The 24,973-nt window shown below is 46.1% G+C and overlaps 3 protein-coding genes across 7 annotated transcripts in view; 2 read left to right on the forward strand and 1 right to left on the reverse strand.

The window, feature by feature from the left end:
* Positions 1-24,973, forward strand: part of LOC128842199 (E-selectin-like) — a 139,562-nt gene that overhangs the window by 13,667 nt on the left and 100,922 nt on the right.
* On the reverse strand, positions 1,266-5,866 carry LOC128841860 (uncharacterized protein C1orf112 homolog). Its single transcript, XM_054037352.1, has 5 exons — positions 5,807-5,866; positions 4,596-4,684; positions 2,523-2,627; positions 1,858-1,998; positions 1,266-1,289 (listed from the first exon to the last, which is right to left on the reverse strand). The coding sequence occupies exons 1-5, from the start codon at positions 5,841-5,843 to the stop codon at positions 1,266-1,268; spliced, it is 396 nt and encodes a 131-aa protein (XP_053893327.1). The 5' UTR covers positions 5,844-5,866.
* Positions 8,615-23,339, forward strand: LOC128842200 (histidine protein methyltransferase 1 homolog). Of its 5 annotated transcripts, none has more exons than XM_054038018.1 (2): positions 8,615-8,705; positions 21,967-23,339. In XM_054038018.1, the coding sequence occupies exon 2, from the start codon at positions 22,226-22,228 to the stop codon at positions 23,324-23,326; it is 1,101 nt and encodes a 366-aa protein (XP_053893993.1). In that variant the 5' UTR covers positions 8,615-8,705; positions 21,967-22,225; the 3' UTR covers positions 23,327-23,339. The 5 variants fall into 5 exon arrangements, with proteins under 5 accessions (XP_053893993.1, XP_053893991.1, XP_053893992.1 ...); XM_054038016.1 differs by having other exon boundaries at positions 8,666-8,757; XM_054038017.1 differs by lacking the exon at positions 8,615-8,705 and adding an exon at positions 9,228-9,421.

The following is a 24,973-nucleotide window of genomic DNA, read 5'->3' on the forward strand; positions in this document are numbered from 1 at the left end:
CAAACTAAACAAACCCAATTCTTTCAGCCTTCCTTCATAGGTCATGTTCTCAAGACCTTTAATCATTCTTGTTGCTCTTCTCTGGACCCTCTCCAATTTCTCCCCATCTTTCTTGAAATGTGGTGCCCAGAACTGGACACAATACTCCAGTTGAGGCCTAACCAGCACAGAGTAGAGCGGAAGAATGACTTCTCGTGTCTTGCTCACAACACACCTGTTAATACATCCCAGAATCTGTTTGCTTTCTTTGCAACAGCATCACACTGTTGACTCATATTTAGCTTGTGGTCCATTATAACCCCTAGATCCCTTTCTGCCGTACTCCTTCCTAGACAGTCTCTTCCCATTCTGTATGTGTGAAACTGATTTTTCCTTCCTAAGAGGAGCACTTTGCTTTTGTCTTTGTTCATCCTGTTTACCTCAGACCATTTCTCCAATTTGTCCAGATCATTTTGAATTATGACCCTGTCCTCCAAAGCAGTTGCAATCCCTCCCAGTTTGGTATCATCTGCAAACTTAATAAGCATACTTTCTATGCCAATATCTAAGTCGTTAATGAAGATATTGAACAGAGCCGGTCCCAAAACAGACCCCTGCGGAACCCCACTTGTTATGCCTTTCCAGCAGGATTGGGAACCATTAATAACAACTCTCTGAGTACGGTTATCCAGCCAGTTATGCACCCACCTTATAGTAGCCCCATCTAAATTGTATTTGTGTAGTTTATCAATAAGAATATCATGCGAGACTGTATGAAATGCCTTACTAACGTCTAGGTATACCACATCCACAGCTTCTCCCTTATCCACAAGACTCGTTATCCTATCAAAGAAAGCTATCAGATTGGTTTGACACGATTTGTTCTTTACAAATCCATTCTGTCTATTCCCTATCGCCTTACCACCTTCCAACTGTTCGCAGATGATTTCCTTAATTACTTGCTCCATTATCTTCCCTGGCACAGAAGTTAAACTAACTGCTCTGTAGTTTCCTGGGTTGTTTTTATTTCCCTTTTTATAGATGGGCACTATATTTGCCGTTTTCCAGTCTTCTGTAATCTCTCCCGTCTCCCATGATTTTCCTACTGGAGGAGAAGTCCTTAGCAAGGTCTCACTGTGTAATTTGGCTCCATAAGTATTTAAAGGTTCTAATAAGCAAGGAAGACAAGCTCAAAAGTGAAATTGATGCCAGTAGGATGGATGACAAATTACTATGTCTTATGATACCGGCACTGCTTACAGCAGGAAAGGTTTCAAGCACAACAATCAGTTTTCCTCCATGTGCAGGTGCTGTAAAATGCGACACCAACATGTTTTTATACATAACGCAAAGTATTTAATCCCAATCGCAAGTCTGCCTTGAAACTTGCACTGAATCATAGGGTTAATATTAACACATGCATAATCACTTACATCTCTGCAAACCCACTGAAGACAATGGGCTTGCACGGGTGTCAATGAGGGCCTAATTAGTTAAATAACTTATTGGGCACAATACAGGAGTAACTGGGTGAAGTGTAATGGCCTGTGATGTACAGATCGGACTAGATAATCTAATGTTCCCTTCTCATCTTAAACGGTATGAATTTCATCAGAAGAACCTTTATTACTGGTAATAATGCACAAGATGGAAATAACAGCTTGGCTTTCAGAGGCCACGCTGAGTTTGCAGGGCTGGCAGATGGAAAAACCATCTTCATACTTGTAAACTGAGCACATTTGATCCAATATTGAGGCAACAAGTATGGAAAGCCACAAAAGTAACTTTTCAAAGCAAAATCACATCTCAAAGGATTTTTTAAAATGATCTATAACTAGATCTAGAATAGTTTTTTCCCCTATTAATCCAGAGACCTACCTTGCAGTGCATAAATGTGTTTTTGATTACATAAAGAATGGTAGAGTGAAGGCTACAGATACTCTCTAAAGGCACAGGCTCCTGCAGGGTACAGATATGTCGCACACAACCCATCAGAGTTTCCAGCAGCTGCACCATAGTCTGCAAGTGAAATCATCATCATCATCACTGAAGGCACAATCTATAACAGTACACTGCAGCAGTTAATTCAAAAAGCAAAAATTATAAATCAGCTCTTCCCTTATGCATTTGGCTAAACTGTTCTCTGTCTTTTAGGACATTAGCAAACGGAAAAGTATTAGGAAGCCAGAAAGATTAATGAAGCGCTGTAAAAAAGACAGCAGCAGTTTCAGACCACAGCTTTTCTGTGATGTCATATTCTCTTTACGTGAGAATCATGTTTGTATTGTCTGCTGTTTATCAGTTATTTATTATTTCAAGATTAACAGTATCAACTAACAGAGCTTTCAAATCACAGTTATACCCTAAAAAATGATTATGAAAAAAATGGCACCTTCCTAAATACCGGCTCTGCTCCTTGAGAGCATTTTGAACAACATCTGCTTGCTTTTTTACACAAACACTTCACAAATCTCTCCACAGTATTGGTAAAAAACATATAATCACCTAACCACTCATCTTACAGCTCATTTCAATAGACTTACCTGTAAAACATTCCTCACCGCTTTGCATAATTCTATGTTCTGGCTGGTTAGTCCTTTGGCTTGACTGGATAATTCATACAACAAATCATCAAATAATTGTATTGCCTTTCAGAATAAAGCAAATTAAAATAAAACTGATATTATTAGACTCCAACATATATCCAGTATAAAACCAGGGCATCCATCATACATCCATTTTCATCTTTGGTATGGAGGTGTGGAATGCAGACACTTATGCTTCATAACTTAGTTGTTTGAAGCAAGAAATATTGCATGTCATAACCTGCAGATTCCATAGGTCGCACTTCTATTTAAGATGAGGACATGTATCATGTGTTCTGTTATTACTGTCAAAGTTAGACTCAGGACTCACAGTTTGTCAGACCACTCTGTTTTATTAGCACAGCGCTCTGCTAATACATTCAGATAACATGAGCCCCATGCAAGACCCAAACAGTCTTATTTATACAGATAAAAGGACGCGAACTAAACAAAGGGACAAAGAGAGCAAAATTGTAAAATTTACCTGGGGCACAGCAAGCATATCCTACTTCCTTACTAACTCTTATCAATCTAAGGGTATGTCTTCACTACCCGCCGATCGGCGGGTAGCAATCGACTTATTCGGGATCGATATATCGCGTCATTAAGACGCAATATATCAATCCCTGAACACACTCACCGTCAACTCTGGAACTCCACCAGAGCGAGTGGCGATAGCACAGTCGACGAGGGAGCCGCGGCCGTCGATCTGCGCCGTGTGGACCCCAAGTAATTCAATCCAACATACTTTGACCGTAGTTGAAGTTGTGTATCTTGGATCGATTCCCCACCCCCCCCCCCAGTGTAGACCAGCCCTAAGGCTAATACTTCACCAATCGCCCATAAGTGGAGCAATTGTTCTACCTTAATGTCTGCCTTCCTGACACCTGGATCGCAGCATTTCTCATTTCTACTTAAAGGCACATACAGCATTCTTTAATTCATTCTATTTCTTTAATATAATTCATTTCACTTTCACATTACACAGAAATGAGTCTCTTGATAGTTAGTTTAAAGGAGCTTCCCATTTAACCTCCAACCCCAACTTTAACCAATATTAACATTACTACAAATTTTATAAAATACATCATACCCTAGCACAGACTTTTCTTAAGTTTGGTTCAAATCAATCATTTTGGAGACAGAGAGTTTTGTTTTGTTTTGTTTTTTATTATTCTGAAAAGGTTTGGAGGTCATGTCATTTTGAAGATTTGTTTTTCTTTTGGTTGGTCTTGATGCCTTTAGAGTTGTTAGTTGTGGAATTAGAAAGATATAAGCAGCTCTTTCCAAGCATATACAGAAAGTTGTATCGCTGATGAGGTGAAATTACAGAGGTTTAGGATATGCACATTATGGACCAGTTTCTATGCTCTGAAAATCTGTTGAGGATGATTAATTTTGGGATAGGAACTGACCAGGAGCTCTTACAAACTTCCTGTTGTCTACAATCAGGGGTTCTAGGGAATTAAACTCCTACAGACAATGGGAGCTAGGCAACCCCTATTGTAGTCTCTTCCATTTCATTTTAAGAATTTCAGTATAGCTATAATAAATAGGGAGTATTTCATGTTGCCAGGATTGACCATATCCTGGGTTAATTTGGCCTTATAGGTTATTTTCTACAAATACTTTGGTCTTGCAATTTATTTAGCCAAAGAAGCACCCTCAAATTATAATAATAAATAAATGATCATAATAATAATAATGTAATTCTGCATTTGTTTATCATCTGTTTTAATAGGTCCATTTTTCTCAAAACAGGCTTTTAAAATTCACTTTGTTATTGACTACATCATGCATAACATCATTGGCCCACTCTTCCTGCCATTGAAACCAACACTAAAAATCACAGGAGCAGGACTCAGGATATAAAATCATGAGATCATTTTAGAGTGAAAGGGAACGTATTTCAAACATTAGCTTGATTTCAAAACAAGAATTCTATCATACAAACTATTACAGACCTTGTAGTAACCAGGTTTTTAGTATTGTATTGATGTTTGATTCTTCACATTACGGAAGACATCATACCTTGGGTAACACTTTTGAGAAAAAGGTTTGCTCTAATTCTGAAAGGTTGATATGAGGCAGAAACATTTCAGTCAGAATCCTCAGCACACCTGTGAAGCAAAATATTTGCAGTAAAGGAGAACACCATAAAATGATCAAAAAGATACCACTACCAAAGTCCTGCTATAATAAAAATACTTGCAACTGCACAAGTATTCTTTCTGATGGTACAAGGGGACAGCAACCCTAACAAATAAACTGATAGCCTCAGAGGGTTAGGAGGGAAGGAAGGAATCCCACTCCACCCCCATAACAATGCCCATTTGGAGAGGTGTATGTATGTAGGGATCTTTACCTTCCCAGGAAGCAACAGTCTGATATACAGCACTATATAATACAGACAGGATACCAGGCCACAATGACTAGTAATTTGAATCTCTATGACAACCCTTATAAATAAGCTTACTGTAGGCCAAAATCTAAGCATGGACAACACCTACTGAAGCTAATGGAAGTTGCAATTGAAAATGTATCTCTGTATATACATTCCCTTCCAGTTCCCCCTCTCTTGGATGATCCTAACACATGCACTTTTAAAAAGAACAGCGGAGGCACTCGAGTAAACTTTTAAAAAATGGTTATCAGAGCTTCCCTAAACTGTCACCTACTGTCTGCATTTTCCTTTCCCCCATCCTTTATCAGAATATTTATAATACAAGTGATTGCCTTTCTAATTAACCTGCAGATACCCTGTTACCACAATCTGGTTTTTAGAATCAGAGGGGTAGCCATGTTAGTCTGGATCTGTAAAAAGCGACAAAGAGTCCTATAGCACCTTATAGACTAACAGACGTATTGGAGCATGAGCTTTCGTGGGTGAATACCCACTTCGTCAGATGCAATCTGGTTTTTGTGAGCTTAGAACCACTTCCATTCTGATGACAAATTGTGATACCAGTGTACAAATGAGACAGAAAGTGAAAAGAGATTCTATTTTTAATAAATACCCTAGCAATTATCAATGGCCCAAAAGGAAAAACAAAACTTCATACACACATGTGCATCTATTTCTCTTTGTTTTTAAGTTGTTGAAGATTGTCTTAAAAAACCAAGGAAGATTATGTTATAGAAGTATTTGTAATTAACACAGGAGCTACAGTACAATAATTGTAATACAAAATGACTTATAGGGAAGAGGCACTGTAACACCAAATAAAGTTATCATAACTTACGAATATGCTCGGTCCAGTCATCAGAATTTTGATACATAGAGTAAAAATGTTAAAGAAAAGAAATCCAAATATGTACTGAAGTACAGCCTAATCCCACTATGGAAGTTGCTATGACTCCAGTTCTGCAAACACTTAAAAGGATGTGGTAAATCAATGGCACTATTTCCATAGTAGCATCCACCATAAGCTTAAACCCTTGCAGGATTAGGACCAATATAAATATAACTATGTACACACAGATACCTATTCAAAGTGAATTAGCGCAAAAAAAAAAAAAAAGTTACTTAACTACTTTAATCAAACACAAAAATGAATAGAATTTTGTTTATAATTTTGAATTATTCCTGCTTTCCAATGCATTTCAGTAACAGCACTCTCTAGCCTACTTTTAATTAGATTGTCTACATAAAAGATAGTATGCAGTGTAGTTGTAGCCGTGTAATGTTTCCAGGATATTAGAGAGACAAGGTGGGTGAGGTAATATCTTTATTGGACCAACTCCTGTTGGAGAGAGACAAGCTTTTGAGCCACAGGCTCTTCAGGTCTGGTAAAGGAACTCCCAGCAGCAAAAACACCCTATCGTCCCTGTGGGTGAACACTTTTCACAAAGCGTTCAGTCACTCTGCTGACTTATGTCCTCATTCTCAAAAGAAACCTGCACAATGCTTTCAAAAAATCAAGGACCGAAGAGAGAGACTGTGGATTTACGATTTATTACAACAATCTGTAACCTACAAACTTAACACTCAATAATTTTAAATAACCAAAAGTTGGTGCTCATAAGTTCTTTTACTCGTCTTTTATAATTCAGTGTCAGAATTAGAATCTTCTTATCACTGCAGTTTTCCTTTTGCATGTTTATTCTTGTAAAGTGTGTTATTTTAAGAGGATTATTAGAATTCAGGGTTGCTAAATTTCAAATTTACCCCTTTGGAATATTGAATTCTTTTTAAATTGGATTTTCACTTTACTGCAGTGCTGTTACATTTGCTAACCAGACCCACATGTTCTTTATTTTCAGAACTCTGTGATACTCTGTTATTTTTATTTTGGTAACTTCATCTTTAGAAAAGTTAAACTGAAAAGCCATGACCTTGAAAGCCGCTCTGCGAGGGGGAGTCCCGCACTCATCCAGTGCCCTGAAGGGGCTTAACAGTTTGAGGGGTCAGTGGGATAAGTGTGCAAAAACTAAACACAATACACTGTGATGGGAGTAGGGAGGAAGTCAGAGAAACCAAGCGACAAGTGGTAGCTAAGTGGTAGGTTGGAGAACAGGGTAAGAAAGGCTATGGGCTGCACACAGTGATGGATGCCTGGCAGTCAGAAACCAACAGTGCTGGGTAATGGAGGCCCTGCATAAACCCATCAACCTTATGGCTGCCCCAATGCCGCCCAGCAGCTACCCCACATCAGCTCTCATTAGTGCAGACACCCGACATATCCCTGCCCCCAACACCTGCAACTCTGCCCCCAGGGCTGGCTTTAGGCCGATTCAGCTGATTCGGCTGAATTGGGCCCCGCGCCTAAGAGGGCCCCGCAGCTGTCCACTCCTCCCCCAGCTCATTTCCCCCTCCTCCTCTCCCCTGAATGCTCCGCCCCCTGTTCCTCCCCCTCCCCTGCTCCCGAGCGACTCCGGCCCGGCCCCGGCCCGGACCCAAAACCCGCGACCCCAGCCCCGCCCCCAGGAATCGGGCCCCGCTCTTGCTGAGGCCGGCCCTGTCTGCCCCTATGCCACCCCATCAGCACCTGACACCAGTTCCATTCCTGTCCCAGCAACACCCCCCAGTACCCTGGCTCCAGCCCCAATGACACCCCCAGCGTCCCAGCCTCACTGCAGTGACATCCCGCAGCACCCCAGTGACACCCTATAGTGCCCCAGTGACACCCTATAGAGCCTCAGCCCCAGAAACACCCTGCAGCACCTCAGCCCCATCCCTGCTTCACTGGCACCCTGCAGATCCTCAGCCCCACCCCAGTGCCCCATCCCTGCCAGCGGCCCAACTGACACCCCACCGTACTTACAGTCCCATTCCTGCCCCACTGACACCCTGCATTGCCCAGCTCCACCAATGACACCCCACAGCACTCACAGCCCCAGTCCTGCCCCAATGACACCCTGCATTGCCCAGCCCCACCCCAGTGACACCCCACAGCCCTCAGCCCCATTCCTGCCCCACTGACAGTCTGCAGTGCCCCATCCTTGTCCCAGTGACACCCCACAGCCCTCAGCCCCATTCCTGCCCCACTGACAGTCTGCAGTGCCCCATCCTTGTACCAGTGATACCACACACAGCCCCCAGCTGCATCCTCGCTCCACTGATACCCCGCAGCCCCTCGCCGGCCTGGCCGGGGCCCCACGGAAGAATATGGGGCAGGACGCAAAGCAGCTCCCAGCTAGGGTAACCAGACATCCTGATTTTATCGGGACTGTCACGATATTTGCTTGTTTGTCCCACGTCCCGACTGATGTTTGGTCGGGACACTGGACAAACAAGCAATTTTGCCCTCCTGCTCTGGCACACAGGAGGAGCCCCCCACCCTGCCCCGACTCCGCCCCTTCTTCCCCCCATTGGATCCCTCCCCAAATCCCCGCCCTGGCCCCTCCCACAGCCCTGACCCCTCACTGCCCCATTGGATCCCTCCCCAAATCTCCACCCTGGCCCCACCTCTTCCCAAAGCACGTGGCATTCCTCCTCCCTCCCAGGTTTGCACACGGGCCATGGCCAGGGCCGGGAGTGCAGCGCCGAGGCTGCTGCAGCCCTGCAGCCCCCAGGGCAGTGCAGTGGGTCTGGGGGCAGAACGGAGCGGGCAGGGCCCGGATGGGCGGAGACACGCGAGGGGCCGACACGCTCCTGCTGGGAGGGGCCGAGCCCGGCTGCCTGCTTCGCCCCCTGCCTGGGTGGGTCCCCGAGCTCCCCGCGGCCAGAGAGGGGTTGCCCAGGGCTGCAGGGGTGAGTGTCCCAGGCGGGCCGAAGCGGAGCAGCCTCTGCTGCGGGGCCGGGGCGATGGAGCCCGGGAGTGGCTGTGCTGGAAGCTGTAGGAGGGGCCCGGAGTGCGGCTCGGCTGCACAGCTTGGAGCCCAGGCTGGGCCCGGGAAGCGAGGGGATGGGGGAGCAGGGGGTGTATCGGGGGTTGGAGCCGAGAGTTGGGTGGAGACGGGGCTGTGCTACTGCCGCCTGGCAGTGGGGGGTGGGGGCTCCGGCTTTTTTTTTTTCTCTCCGCCCCCCTCCCCACCCCTGCCCGCATCCCAATATTTCATCTTTGTCATCTGGTCACCCTACTCCCGGCGGCAGAGCGCCCCATCCCAGCTGCACAGCTCCCGCAGCAGCAGCTCGGAGTCCACTGGGGACATGGCCCAGCCCGGCTCCATCCCGCCGCCAGCAGCCACGGCACGCCTTGTGCTCTCCCAGCAGCCCCCACGGCAGGGAGCCGCGCCGTGTGGGGAGGGGCAGAGCGCGCGGCGGAGTGAGGCGGCCAGGCCCGGCACAGGGGCGGGAAGGGCCGGTAGGGGCTGTATGGAGCTGTACGTGCTAGGGTCGAGGAGGCCCCCGGGGCACGGTGAGTGACCCCCTCCTTTGCAGCCAGCCAGGGACAAGGGGGGGTCCCCGGGGCAGGGTGAGTGACCCCCCTGACCCGCAGCCAGCCGGGGACAAGGGAGGGTCCCCAGGGCAGGGTGAGTGACCCCCTACCCCGCAGCCAGCCAGGGACAAGGGGGGGTCCCCAGGGCAGGGTGAGTGACCCCCTGCCCCTCAGCCAGCCAGGGAGAAGCGGGGGCCCAGGGACAGATTTGTTCTGGGGAAGCAGCAGATAGAGCATGGGAGTGGGCACCAGGAGACATGGCATCTATTCCCAGCTGTGCCATTGGCCTGTTGAGTGTCTTTGGGCAAGTCACTCCCCTGCTCTCTCTGCCTCTTTTCCCCTCTCATCCTGTGTCTGGTCTCTTTCGAGATTGCAAATTCTTCAGGACAATGGTCTCTTGCTCTACATGTACAGTGCCCGGCACAATGGGGCCCTGATCTTAGACTCTACAGGCTACTGTAGCACAAATAGTAATGTGAGAAGAACAGAGCCCTGGCCCCAATCCTGCAAACATTTATGCACGTGCTGAACTCTGCTCACAAGATTGTGGGACTCCATTCAAGACAAGAACCTCCCAAAGCAGTGGGATTGTTCACAGGAGTAAGGTTAAGCATGAGGTGAAGTGTGTGCAGAATTAGTGCAGCTGCAGGTGGTGCTAGTGGAGAACTAGAATAGTGCTAGTCTGTGTGGTTGGATCTAGTTTTCAAACTAGATGGATATGAATATGAGCCATAATATTATTTAGATATTAGAATTTTTATTCAAATTAGAAATTGCTTCATTTCTGGCACAGGAGCAAAGAGTCCTGTGGCACCTTATAGACTAACAGACGTATTGGAGCATGAGCTTTCGTGGGCTTGAGCATGAACTTCTGACAAAGTGGGTATTCACCCACGAAAGCCCATGCTCCGATACGTCTGTTAGTCTATAAGGTGCCACAGGACTCTTTGCTGCTTTTACAGATCCAGACTAACACGGCTACCCCCTTTGATTTCTGGCACAGTATCTGACTGATGGTGTCACTTTTATTTTAAAGTGAGGACAAAACCAAACATATAATACCAAGGTTGAGAATGAGATGCCCTGAAAAAGAACAGGAGAAACCCTGGCATAGTAGTTTAAAATAGAGCAAGTAGAATGCAGAGCAATAATCTTTTAATTTACAGACGAGAATGAGACCACAGTCTGAAATTTGGAACAATCACATTTTCTTGTCGGACAATCAAATTTGAAATTTTAGTTTCCTGTAGGCAGGCGATTTATATCTTCTTGAACTTGTTGGTGTGCTTTGCAGAGAGGAAGGCTGTGACTAAAGCACAAGATTAAATTATTCGGGAGACCAGATTTTACTCAACTCTGCCATTCATTTTGATATAAAATTATTCTGCTTAACTGCCAGGGGGCAAATTTGTCATGTACACATGGGAGAAAGAAGAAGGGAAAACATCAGCTATGGGTTGTCTTAACTCAGGAAGTTCCTTCAAGAGAAAATTTAGCCAAACTCCAAACCTGGAGACAATGGAACTGTCTGTGCCTGCGTCCTGTAGATACCTAACTGCTTGGTTTGCAAAATAAGCAAGGAGGAGGGGGCAAGTAGATGAACAATAAGGGGTCTTAAGAGGGGCAGATACATGTAGCTTGCTAATTATATATGGTAATGATGGCAAATTTTGGCCAATCATAGAGCGATAGATTATCATAAGCAACTGCATATAATGCTTTGGTGTAAGTGTTTTCTTTGTTCTTGCTGACTTATGAGCTCGAACCCAATTGCAATTGCAATAAATGGATCGCCCCTCCCAGGGCTCCTTGCTTGATTAGCTGGGTCCGTCTCTCCTTATTCCTCAGCTGGAATGGAAAGAAATTTCTATGACAGTTTTGGCGACCACGAAGGAACCGCTCCGGGGCCCCTCCCTCGAGAAGGACCAGCACGCGCTGAGGTGAGTTTACCTTGGGTTGTATTGTCTGGCCCCCAGCAGGGACGATAAGGAGGATTCTGAGAGACGGACCACAAGCAGCGAGACAGATCGTGTTGGAAGAGGCCTCATCAGGAAACGGATAAATTGTCTCTGTTTTGTGTTATGTGTACACGGGGGTCTTAGACCCGACGGTTTCCTTGGGACAGCCTCGGTGAAGTTACTGGGACATCCGTCTGGCAGTTAAACACTTTTAGAGTGCCAGCCCAGTATAAAAACAAGTTTCAGATGACAGGAGATTACCCAGGCAGGAACAGAGGCTGACTGGATAGGCTGGGTGGTCTCCCCGGCACATAAAGGAAACTGTCACTGACTCCAGGGCTTTGTTCTCGGTAACACTGCAGATGGTGGAGAACTGAAGCAGGGAATGTAGGAGTCAGTTAGACCTGACATGGGAAATTGTTAGGGGAAATTTGATGCCGGCACACTTCTGGGATGTGTTCTCAGGAATTGGGGAATACGCGGAGGTTTGCCTCAAAACCTTGAGAACCATCCTGGAAGATTTAAGACCAGAACAAATGCATTATTTGTATTTGTTTTATAGCGCTGCTACAATTTGCAAAGATAGAGTGCAATCTCATGTTACAACAAACTAAACCTCCTCCTTACCAGCAGTGTAGAGTAGAGGAAGATGATTTTAGGCCTGTTCCCCCACCAGCTGCGTCCCCTCAACCCCTTCCTGTTCAGGTAAATCAGGTGGTCCCAGGGACCGCCTCTGCACCGGTGTAGGATCTGCCTCCAACCCTATCCCGACCCTGAGCCACATTGTATCCTGATCTGCCAGTGGCCTATAATACCTGAAGCCATGTTCACAGGCGAAGTCTGCCCGACTTCTCGACCGGCTCATGGGGTTAGTCTCCTGAGTGTGTTCCTGGAGACGTCAATTTCAAGTTAATTAAACAAGAAGGACAGGACCCTCCGCTACTCCAATTGCCCTTAAGACAGTACCCTGTTCCTACCGGAGAGGGTAAGGTTGTTGACCGCTATGTTCACACTCCTTTCTCTACCAGTGACCTATTGAATTGGGAGATTACCACCCCAAAGGTCAGGGACGACCCAGAATCTGTACATAGGACATTGAAAGAAAGGAAACAAGTGCTCAGTCGAGCTCAGGAGTCTATAGGTGATTTACCCCCACCGCCACCAGGATGGAATGCCCTGACAGCAGGAGATGTAACTGGGGGTGATCCTAACTGAGATTACAATAATGCTGGAGATCAATATAAGTTAACCTCTTTAAAGACTAATTTTAAATGGAATTAAGAAGGTCGGGCAGAGAACTACTAATTGGAGTAAAGTAACTTCTGTCCATCAGGGCCCAGATGAACACCCCTCAGACTATTATGAAAGACTGATGAAAGCTGCTAGGTTGTTTGGGGGTCTAGATCCTGAAGCAGAGGCAAATATGACAGTGATAAGAGGATTGTTTAAAGACCAGGCTGCGAAAGATATAAGGTGGAGATTAAATGATGTGGAAAATTTGCAGGGATGCCTCTGCCTCTCAGATAGTGGCTATTGCCACCAGAGTGTTTAATGGGTGAGAAGCCCGATGAAAGGCTGAGTGGGTGAAGGAAGAAAAAAGGGAATATAAGAATGTTGGTGGCTGTATTGAAGGAAGCAGAGCCTGGCCGAGGAAGAGGACAAGGGTTCGTTGGTATAGCAGGACCCAGTAAAGGGGAGTCCAGAGGACTTTTAATTTGTTATTACTGTCATCAAGAAGGGCACATGAAGAAAGATTGTAAACTGAGAACCCAGGGACAACTTAAACCTCCTCACCGTGTTAGTAAGGGCCAAGGTCCAGCTTGGACACTGCCTAATCAACCCTTCCAGGGGTTATTGCAGAATGGGGGACTTTATGACTGATGGGATGAAGGGGGTTCCATGTTGTTATGTTGCCCAGTGTTTTCCTTATCCCGCAATGATCCCCTAGTTCCTTTGATGATTGGAGGAAAACAGTATGATTGCTTATTAGATACAGGAGCCACCCTCTCTACCCTTACTGATTTGGATCTTCCTAAGAGTGGCAAAATCAACGTGTTATGGGAATTGAAGGAAATCCTTTTCATTGTCAGATTTCCAAACCTTTAAACATACACATAGGGCCCCTGTCTGAGGAACACGCCTTCCTACTTACCCAAGGACCAACCAGTTTATTGGGACGTGATTTGCTGTGCTCTGACCAAGGCATTCTTTTGAGCCTGCCAAATGACTCTGTCATTCCTTGATGGCTCTAATGAATCCCGAAACTCCTTCATATTTAGCAATGCTCCCCAGGGAGTTGGAAAATGCTGTCCCACCTTGGGTATGGGGAACAAAAAACACTGATGTGGGATTACTAAAGTCAGCTGAGTCAGTTCAGATACGTGTTAGGACAGACATAGACCCCACCCCCCTCCCATTCCCCAATACCCTCTCCCACGAGAGGCAATAGAGGGACTGACTGCTTTAATTGAGTCATTTTTAGGAGGTCATCCCAGATATCATGGGGGCATCTCCCTCAGGGGTATGTGGAATCCCCTGCTATATTTTCAGCTGTGTTGCATAAAGATTTACAAGATGTAATTCTCCCAGGACGGTCCACGTTGCTTTTGTATGTGGATGATCTTTTATTATGCTCAGAAACACAAGAGATTAATAAGCAGGACTCAATAGAGCTTTTATGTGCCTTAACACTGAAAGAACACAAGGTGTCACCCTCAACGATTCAATATTGCTCACAGGAGGTGAAATATTTAGGGCACATACTAAAACCAGGAAAGAGAAACCTTGCTCAGGAAAGAATAAGTGCCATTTTTTAAATGTACCCCAGCCTAAGACAAAGAGACAGTTAAGGGGTTTCCTCTGTGTGGCATGATTCTGTAGGTCCTGGATTCCTGGGTATAGGGAAATGTCAAAACCACTAGTGCAGATGACCACTAAGGATGAACCTGACCCAGTGAAATGGACTAAAGATGCTACCAAATCCTTTGAAAGTATTAAGACAGCCCTTCCATTGGCACCTGCCTTGAGACTCCCAGATTATAGGAAACCTTTTACCTTATTTGTTCATGAAAGGGTGGGAGTGGCCTCTGGTGTTCTTACTCAAGCTTTAGGATCACAGCAACGGCCTGTGGCCTATTTTTTAGCACTACTGAATCCTGTTGCAAGAGAAGCAGTAGAATATCTTAAAGCTCTGGCTGCTGCAGCTTTGTTAGTTGAGAAAGCTCAAGAGTTGGTACAGGGACATCACCTAGTAGTAAAAGTTGCACATGCTGTTACTCTCCTTCTAAATTAACAAAATACCCAACCTTTCACTAATGAAAGATTGACTAGGGGATCAGTGGATGGTGTAGACCTTGCCTGGACTGAAACTTAAATTCCCTCGAAAGGGAACCCGTAGATAAGGTCCCCAGCGAGGGAGCGATGCTTGTTGGCCGACTGGTAAGGCCAACCCGAAGTAGATGACTACAGGGCAGCCAAGGCCCTAAACGACTGATATCAGAGTTTTCGATAGATATAGAAGATTGGACTGTATTATTTGGATTAGTGTTTATTGCTCTTTTTTCTTTTATTTGTTGGTATTTTAACCTATTGTGAAAATGTTTCCTCTGTTGATTTTGTTGTTTCCCCCTTCCCTTTCTTATGGCCATAATAATTTCATTAGATTTAGCCATGTGGTGAGGAATAGAATCCCAGAATGGAGGAATGACTCATGTTGGGTGTGCACCTTGGTGCCTCCCGATGTGGAATTAGGACTTTCTTTCCTTCCTATCCCTTTGACGGCTGCAAATATTACTCATTCAAAGGTGTATGTTACTCCCCATCGGGCTACAACTCATATTTGGCAACAAGAAGGTATAAGCCCTAACTCCGGGTATTTGTAAACCTTCAAGGTGCAGGGTGTGGTGTCTCCTGGGGAATGGGCTAGGCCTGTTTTTAGAGAACAGTACTTGCAAATACTATGTGGGCCCAGGTGGTGATGGAGAGTGGGTCACTCCCCTCGTTTATTGTTTTGACACCACTGACGACATTAACCACCAGGGTGTCTGTGCCAATAGTGTCTGCTATGAAAGCTGCACTATGGTATGGGAAAACTCCGATGGAAAATGTCTGTATGCAGGCAAAAATGTAGAGACGGAGACATCTCCTCGAAGCACAGGCCTATTGGGTTTATGGGACGTTATACATCCCTGTTACAAAAAGCGTTGGGAGTGACATGGGATACTCCTCCCGGCCCTGTTCTATCAGGGTTCGGTTCTTACTGGGTGCGTGGGAATAAAGCCTATCATACCCTTCCAGTACACATCTCAGGTTCTTGTTATCTTGCCTGGTTGTTACCCCCACTCGTATTGTGAAACAATTACATAAAGGCAAGATTAGAAATGTAAGGGACACTAGTAAACTTCAAGCTGAAGAGGATGCAGCCCTTGAACCAATGACGTGGGCAACATTCCCTAGTAATCGCAGACTTAGGAGAAGGGTTATAAGACTCCAGGGTATTTTATAAATTATGGCTAATGAAACTGCTACCATAGTTACAAATCAAGCCACTAAGCTTAAGCAACTTAGACAGTTAGGCCTGGTCTACACTAGCAGGTTATGTCGAATTTAGCAGCGCTAAATTGAATTAACTCTGCACCCGTCCACACAACAAAGCTATTTAGTTCGACATAGAGGTCTCCTAAATTCGACTTCTGTACTCCTCCCCAATGAGGGGAGTAGCGCTAAATTCGACATGGCCATGTCGAATTAGGGTAGGTGTGGATGGAAATCGATGCTAATAGCTCCTGGAGCTATCCCACAGTGCACCACTCTGTTGACGCTCTGGACAGCAGTCCGAGCTCGGATGCTCTGACCAGACACACAGGAAAAGCCCCGGGAAAATTTGAATTCCTTTTCCTGTCTGGCCAGTTTGAATCTCATTTCCTGTTTGGACATCATGGCGAGCTCAGCAGCACTGGCAACGATGTAGAGCTCTCCAGCAGAGATGGCCATGCAATCTCAGAATAGAAAGAGGGCCCCGGCATGGACTGATCGAAAAGTCTTGGATCTGATCGCTGTGTGGGGCGATGAGTCCGTGCTTTCGGAGCTGTGATCGAAAAGACGGAATGCAAAGATCTATGAGAAGATCTCCAAAGCCATGACAGAGAGAGGATACAGCCGGGATGCAACGCAGTGCCGCGTGAAAATCAAGGAGCTGAGACAAGGCTACCAGAAGACCAAAGAGGCAAACGGACGCTCCGGATCCCAGCCGCAGACATGCCGTTTCTACGAGGCACTGCATTCCATCCTAGGTGCAGCCGCCACCACTACCCCACCACTGACCGTGGACTCTGAGGATGGGATATTGTCCACGCCCGCTTCCTCTGAGATGGTAGTGGACGGGGAAGATGAGGAAGGAGATGAGGAGGACGAGGCAGTCGACAGCGCTTACAACGCTGATTTCCCAGACAGCCAGGATCTCTTCATCACCCTCACAGAGATCCCGTACCAACTGTCCCCAGGCTTTAACCCGGACCCAGAATCAGGGGAAGGATCAGCCGGTAAGTGGTTTAAACATGTAAGCATTTATTTTGAAAAGAATATTAATATTAACTGTGGGTTTTTCATGATTAGATTGTCCTAGGCACTTAAAGTTCTAGTCTTTGGCAGCGCAACTGCTGCAAAAAAATCTAACAATGTCCGGTATATCTTGATTGGTTTGCCCTAGGCGCTCTACTGTTTAGCCCTTGCCAGTGCAGCTACAGTAAAATTTGGTCAATATGTCCGGGGATAGAGCAGAAATCCTCATGGGACATCTCCATGAAGCTCTCCTGGAGGTAATTGGAAAGCCTTTGCATGAGGTTCCTTGGGAGAGCGGCCTTGTTGTGTCCTCCATAGTATGAAATGTTTCCGCGCCAGGCTACCATCAAGTACTCCGGTATCATTGCCTTGCACAGCATGGTGGCATTTGGCCCTGGTCTTTGCAGGCTTTTCCGAAGCATGCGTTCTTTGTCGCTGTCTGAAATACGCATCAGAGTGATGTCGCTCATGGTGACCTGCTTTGAATTAGGGGAATGTTAGTATTGGGACTGCTTCCCTGTTCCTTTACAGAACTGTAACCGCCAGTTTACAGCCATGCGGTGGAGGCGGGAGAGGGGCAGCATAGAGGGATCTTTCCTGGGGACAGCCGCGAGGGGGTGGGACAGGGGCAGAGTTCATGCTTGCCGCATTGCTGGCAGCAGGAACTGGCCAACACTAGGAGCATTGCTTTGAACGTGAAAGTAGGGCAGTGCTATTATTAAAGTTTTAAGCTGCCACAAGTCTACGGCTTACCATGTCAGCCCGCTACCCAAATTCCACTGTGCTGTTCCGATTCTGTGATCTGCACTGCAAGACCCCAGGGACTGAATGCGAAGGCCGAAAATTCGACCTTGTCCTGAGTGCGCATGTGATAGGTGCTGTGAATGGTCTTTTTCACAGAGAAAGACTATTTTCTTTGTTCACCCAAAAATTTATCTTTCTGAGGAATTCACTCCCTTTTTCCCATCCCACAGCTGTGGCTGTCTCCCAACCTACCCTGTCATCAGACTCCCAGAGGCTGGCGCAGATTAGGCGTAGAAAGAAAAGGACACGGGACGACATGTTCTCAGAACTTATGGGCTGCTCCCGAGCCGAGGCAACCCTGCAGAGTCAGTGGAGGGCGAACATGTCCCAATACCAGCGAGCACACAGCGAACGGGAGGAGAGGTGGCGGCAGGAAGACCAGCAGGCGACTCAAACACTGCTTGGACTAATGAGGGAGCAAATGGACACGCTCCGGCGCCTTGTGGATGTTCTGCAGGACCGGAGGCAGGAGGACAGAGCCCCGCTGCAGTCTATCTGTAACCACCGTCCCCCGCCACAAAGTCCCATACCCCCCTCACCGAAAGTACCAAGAAGGAGGGGCTGCAGAGCCCGTGAAAACTGTCACTCTACCCCTGCAGACTGCTCAAGTGGCAGAAGGCTGTCATTCCCCAAAATTTAATAAGTCCTTTCCTTCCCGCCATACCCAAGCCCCCATCCCAGTTTCATCCCCTAACTGTCCATTTGCTAATAAAAAATACGTTTCTGTTAATTGCTGTTTCCATCATGTTTTTTTAGAGGATAGTCTGTTTTAAGGGGGGGAAAGGTGGTTGGTACAGACACGGGGGCAGGTTCAGCAGCAGGTCACACACACAGTGCAGTCACTAGGCACCCTGGTCAGTCTGGGAGGTGGTTTTCATTGTTGGGGGGCGGGGGGCTATGTGACTTTGTGGCAGGGGAGGGCGGTTACAGATCTTATGCAGCGGTCCTTATCCTGGATCACAGAGCCACGCAGCAGGGAATCTGTAACCGTCCTCCCCCTGCCACAAAGTCACATAGCCCCCACACACAGAGTCCCGAACAGGAGGGGTGGCAGGCTCCGTTCAAACAATCAGTCCGCCAGTGCGGACCACTGTAGAAGCAGGAGCCTGGCATTCCTCGAGTTTAGAAGCGTCCTTTGCATCAGTACACTACACCCGCTCCCCACCACAGTCTGCGTCCCAGTTTCAACGCTTTACCGCGAAAACAGTAATAAAGAAAACGTTGTTCATTAACAAATTTTCAGTGATTTTATTTTTAAACGTGGGTTGGAAGGGGGTGAACGGGGTATGAAACTGGAGAGGATAGTGAACAGTCACTGGGTAAAGAAACGGGGGCAGGTTCAGCTTCTCTGTAAACCAACAAAATTGTCACAGGTTACTCTGCTCACTCAGGAACCTAGCTTTCAAAGCCTCTCGGATGCACAGCGCCTCCCGCTGGGCTCTTCTAATTGCACGGCTGTCTGGCTGGGCGTAATCAGCAGCCAGGCGACTTGCCTCAACCTCCCACCCCGCCATAAAGGTCTCCCCCCTTGCTCTCACAGAGACTGTGGAGCACACAGCAAGCCGCAATAACAATGGGGATATTGGTTTCGCTGAGATCGGAGCGAGTCAATAAACTTCTCCATCTCCCCTTGAGACATCCAAAAGCACACTCCACCACCATTCTGCACTTGCTCAGACGGTAGTTGAAGAGTTCCTTTTCACTGTCCAGGGTGCCTGTATAGGGCTTCATGAGCTATGGCATTAGCGGGTAGGCTGGGTCCCAGAGGATCACTATAGGCATCTCCACATCCCCAACAGTTATTTTGTGGTCCGGGAAGTAAGTACCTTCCTGCAGCCATCTAAACAGACCAGAGTTCCTGAAAACACGAGCATCATGAACCTTGCCTGGCCATCCGACGTAGATGTTGGTAAAACGTCCCCTGTGGTCCACCAGTGCTTGCAGCACCATGGAAAAGTAGCCCTTTCGATTAATGTACTGGCTGGCCTGGTGGTCCGGTCCCAGGATAGGGATGTGAGTTCCATCTATAGCCCCACCGCAGTTTGGGAATCCCATCGCTGCGAAGCCATCTATGATCACCTCCACATTTCCCAGGGTCACTACCTTTGACAGCAGTACATCAACGATTGCCTTGGCTACTTGCATCACAACAACCCCCACGGTAGATTTGCCCACGCCAAAGTGGTTCACGACTGACCGGTAGCTGTCTGGCGTGGCAAGTTTCCAGAGGGCTATGGCCACTCGCTTCTGGACAGTCAGGGCTGCTCGCATCCGGGTGTCCTTGCGCTTCAGGGCAGGGGACAGCAACTCACAAAGTTCAAGGAAAGTTCCCTTCCGCATGCGAAAGTTTCTCAGCCACTGGGATTCATCCCAGACCTGCAGCACTATGCGGTCCCACCAGTCAGTGCTTGTTTCACGTGCCCAGAATCACCATTCCACGGCATCAACATGACCCAGTGCCACCATGATGTCCACGGCGCGGGGTCCTGTGCTTTGTGACAGGTCTGTGCCACTCTCAGACTTCATTTCCTCTTCGCGCTGCCGTAGCCTCCTCGCCCGATTTCTCACCATCTGCCTCTGGAAAAGGTGGCTGATAAGGTGCGAGGTGTTGACAACGGCCATAACTGCAGCAATGGTCGCAGCGGGCTCCATGCTCGCAGTGCTGTGGCGCCCGCGCTGTCACTCAGCAGAAAAGTGCGCGAACTGATTGCCCGCCGGCGCTTTCAGGGAGGGAGGGCGGGAGTGACGGTTGGATGACGACAGTTACCCAAAACCACCCTCGACACATTTTTTCCCCCAGCAGGCATTAGGGGCTCGACCCAGAATTCCAATGGGCAGCGGGGACTGCAGGAACTGTGGGATAGCTGCCCACAGTGCACCGCTTCCAATGTCGACGCTTGCCCCGTTAGTGTGGACTCACACAGTCGAATTACTGTCCTTAGTGTGGAAACACACGTTCGACTTTGTAATATTGATTCCACATATTCGATTTAAGTGACATCGAAGTACTCTCGTAATGTAGACATACCCTTAGCTTTACAAAATCGTATGGCTTTAGATATTCTTTTGGCAGCTCAAGGAGGAACTTGCGCCCTCATAGGCCAAGAGTGTTGTTTATTTGTGAATGACACCTATAAAGATACCTTTGACAGAGCAGCCCACTTAAGAGACATCGTCCGAGACAGGTCTGATGAAGGTAGCTGGACACATGATTGGTTTGATGGTTTATTTTCCTGGTTCCCTTCCCTAACAGGCTGGCTAAAGGGACTCCTGAAAGGAGGTGCTATGATTTTACTGATGATTGTGTTCATTTTTTGTGTGTGTTTAAACTGTCCATGTGCATAATGTCTAAATGTGCTAGGGCAACTAGCAAATTGAAGGGAATATTTCTCTCTTTACAAGAAAGACGGGTTTTGGCAAAGGCAGAAACCACATCAGATGCCAATATTCTGACCCCTACATATTTGCTGTAACACTCCTACTGCTGTGAAAGTGTGATCATGAGCCCATTATATGGGTCATGATCAAATGGGGGAAATTGATATAAAATTATTCTGCTTAACTGCCAGGGGGCAAATTTGTCATGTACACATGGGAGAAAGAAGAAGGGAAAACATCAGCTATGGGTTGTCTTAACTCAGGAAGTTCCTTTGAGAGGAAATGTAGCCAAACTCCAAACCTGGAGACAATGGAACTGTCTGTGCCTGTGTCCTGTAGATACCTAACTGCTTGGTTTGCAAAATAAGCAAGGAAGAGGGGGCAAGTTGATGAACAATAAGGGGTCTTAAGAGGGGCAGATACATGTAGCTTGCTAATTATATATGGTAATGATGGCAAATTTTGGCCAATCATAGAGTGATAGATTATCATAAGCAACTGCATATAATGCTTTGGTGTAAGTGTTTTCTTTGTTCTTGCTGACTTATGAGCTTGAACCCAATTGCAATTGAAATAAATGGATCGCCCCTCCCGGGGCTCCCTGCTTGATTAGCTGGGTCCATCTCTCCTTATTCCTCAGCTGGAACGGATAGAAATTTCTATGACAACTTCCTGCATTACCTTTCACAAATCCCTTAATTGTCTTTTGTTTTCTCCTCTGTGAAATGGGAATAGTAATAATTGCTTACCTCAATGGGATGTTACAAGGTGGCATTAGATAATATTTGTAACTTATGTTGTCCTTTGGATAGATACAAGTGCAAAGTATTTATCTTTCAGTTTAATGAAATGTGATATTTGACATATATTCTCTTTTTATAGAATTCAACAGATGAATTTGCAAAGAAAGTGGACATTATACCCGCAAAGTAGAGATTTTCATAGTGATGACCAATGTAAAGATCTTTGCAGACATCTCTTAACTATGGGAGAGCAGCCTTACAGCCAGGGAGAAAGTTCTTATCTGCACAAGCCATAGAAGAAAAATCACATTTATATTCACAGTTTCATTGGATGAGTGTCTGCCCTATTGTAACTTTGGATATAAGCTGTGATTTATTTTTTCGTACTTCATAGGAAAATGGCTTTTCAGTTTAACTTCTCTATTGAAGAGAAAGCAGGAAATGAACTCGAGACTCTTGGTGATACAGCCTTGCAGCTGGAATCTGCACAGGCTTCTTTGAACCCAGGCGGATCTACAGAAAAGAGCAAAGAAATTTCATCAGAAGAAAATGTTGTGCACAAGGAATCTCTGTGTGCACATGAGGCAACACCCAAAACTGCAGATCCAGTAGCAAACTGTAGCCCTGATAAAAGCCAGGTCCAGGTGCTGCCAAAGAAACGAGACGGCTTTAAAGTTGCCAAAGAGCATAATATTCCTGAAGATTTCAGCAAAGTGTTAGAAAATAAAGTTATGGAAGCTGTACAGGGCCTATACTATGTAAATATTTCTGTGGTGGAAATGACCCTTTCAAATGATTCCCATGAAGAAGACATAGTGTCTAAAAGTATTTCTTCTCACTCTGATCTTATCACAGGCATCTATGAAGGGGGGCTGAAAATATGGGAATGCACTTTTGATCTCATGGATTATTTGTCAGAGGCTGAAATGCAGTTTATCAACAAGACAGTCTTGGATCTTGGTTGTGGGGCTGGGCTGCTGGGAATATTTGCATTAAAGAGAAATGCTAAAAAAGTCCACTTTCAGGACTATAACCGCACTATGATTGATGAAATAACTTTGCCTAATGTAGTGGCTAACTGTACTGATGGTGGTGATGATGGAATTAGTGAACCTCCTTCAAAGAAGCACAAGAAAGCAGACTTCACACCAGCTCTAATGTCTAAGTGTAGATTTTTTTCCGGAGAATGGGCTGAGTTTAGCCAACTCCTGTTAAGTGGCAACAAACCCTTTCCAAAGTATGACCTTATTCTCACATCCGAGACCATCTACAATCCTGACTACTACAGTGCTTTGCATGATACGATTTCTAAACTGTTGGATGAAAATGGCCGTGTGTATTTGGCTAGCAAAGCACATTATTTTGGAGTGGGAGGTGGTGTGCATATCTTTGAGAAATTCATTGAAGAGAGGAATGTGTTCAGGACTAGAACTGTCACAGTTATCGATGAAGGGCTGATGCGGTACATTATTGAAATGGCCTTTAAGATTTCCAGTTAATCCACTCATTCCCCATTGTGCCTGTTAAATATCTTAATAAAGAAGTGATTTATAGCCAGATGTCCCGCTGCCTTTTTATCTGTTGAGTTGTTCTGAAATGTCTTATAGGTCAGGTTGCTTTTTCCTTCTTTGTGTGAGTGGGAGAAAAAGGTGAAGAATTCATTTTCACTATATAATTGTATATATTTGCTTTTTTCATATGAGTTTTTATAAGTGGTGTCAGAAGATGCCAAATTGACAAGGTGAGGCACTCTTAAATTCTCTGTCATAAAACAGATATAACACAGAAAGCAGCAGTGCAACTTGCTTTGTCCATCTACCTCCTCTCTATTCTACAGGGACCACCTCTACAGGTAAGGGAACTCGGCTTCCATTCCAATTCAATTCTTGGCCTGTCTGCTGAGGCTGCCCAACAAGCGTGGTGGTTAATACTCTGGTTGTGGCAGTGACACTGGTCCATTAAGGACAGGACTGAAACCAATTCATTTAATGTAGGCCACTGAAGGGTCATCAGATGGCAATTGCTAGCAATCAACCCTCACCTGGGCTTGATTTAAAAGTTGTAAATATCCTACTCAAACTACAAACTTACGTCCTACCTACCTAAAAGTCTCTAGCGTGGTCTTCACATTCTGTCCTAAGCTGTAGTATAATATTGTGCAGTGTTAAATTGAATCAACTGAATACACCAGAGGTGCCTGTATTCAGTGGTGGATCAAGCATTTCCTGTGTTAATTTAACCAAACAATTTGGATCTATAGGTGGGGAATATTTGAGGAGGGGGGAAAAGATACAGTAAGAGGGATAGTAATTCTATGCTCTAATAACAATATAGCGGTAGGGATATATTACCAAGCACCAGAATGATGATAGTGACTGTGAAATGCTCAGTGAAATTAGAGAGGCTATTAAAATAAAAAACTAAATAATAATAATGGGGGATTTCAATTATCCCCATATTGACTGGGTACATGTCACCTCAGGATGGGATACAGAGATAAAGTTTCTTGACACCTTAAATGACTGCTTCTTGGAGCACTGGTCCTGGAACCCATCAGAGGAGAGGCAATTCTTGATTGAGGGTATGTCTACACTACGGGATTAATCCGAATTTATATCATTCGAATTTTGGAAACAGATTGTATAAAGTCGAATGTATGCGGCCACACTAAGCACATTAATTTTGCGGTGTGCATCCATGTACCGGGGCTAGCGTCGATTTCTGCAGCGTTGCACTGTGGGTAGCTATCCCATAGTTCCCGCAGTCTCCCCCGCCCATTGGAATTCTGGGTTGAGATCCCAGTGCCTGATGGGGCAAAAAACATTGTCGCAGGTGGTTCTGGGTACAGCCTCACCCCTCCCTCCATGAAAGCAACAGCAGACAACCATTTCGCACCTTTTTTCCTGGGTGAACACTGCAGACGCCATACCATGGCAAGCATGGAGCCCGCTCAGCTCAAGACAGCAGTCATGAACATTGTAAACACCTCGCGCATTCTCGTGGAGTTTATGCTGAGCCAGGACCAGAAAAACGAGGCAAGGAGGAGGCGGCGATGGCAGCACAGCGACAAGAGTGATAAGGACATGGACACAGAATTCTCTCAAACCGCAGGCCCCGGTGCTTTGGAGATCATGTTGTTAATGGGA

Source organism: Malaclemys terrapin, chromosome 8 (genome assembly GCF_027887155.1).
Source record: "Malaclemys terrapin pileata isolate rMalTer1 chromosome 8, rMalTer1.hap1, whole genome shotgun sequence".
Classification (NCBI taxonomy): domain Eukaryota; kingdom Metazoa; phylum Chordata; order Testudines; family Emydidae; genus Malaclemys; species Malaclemys terrapin.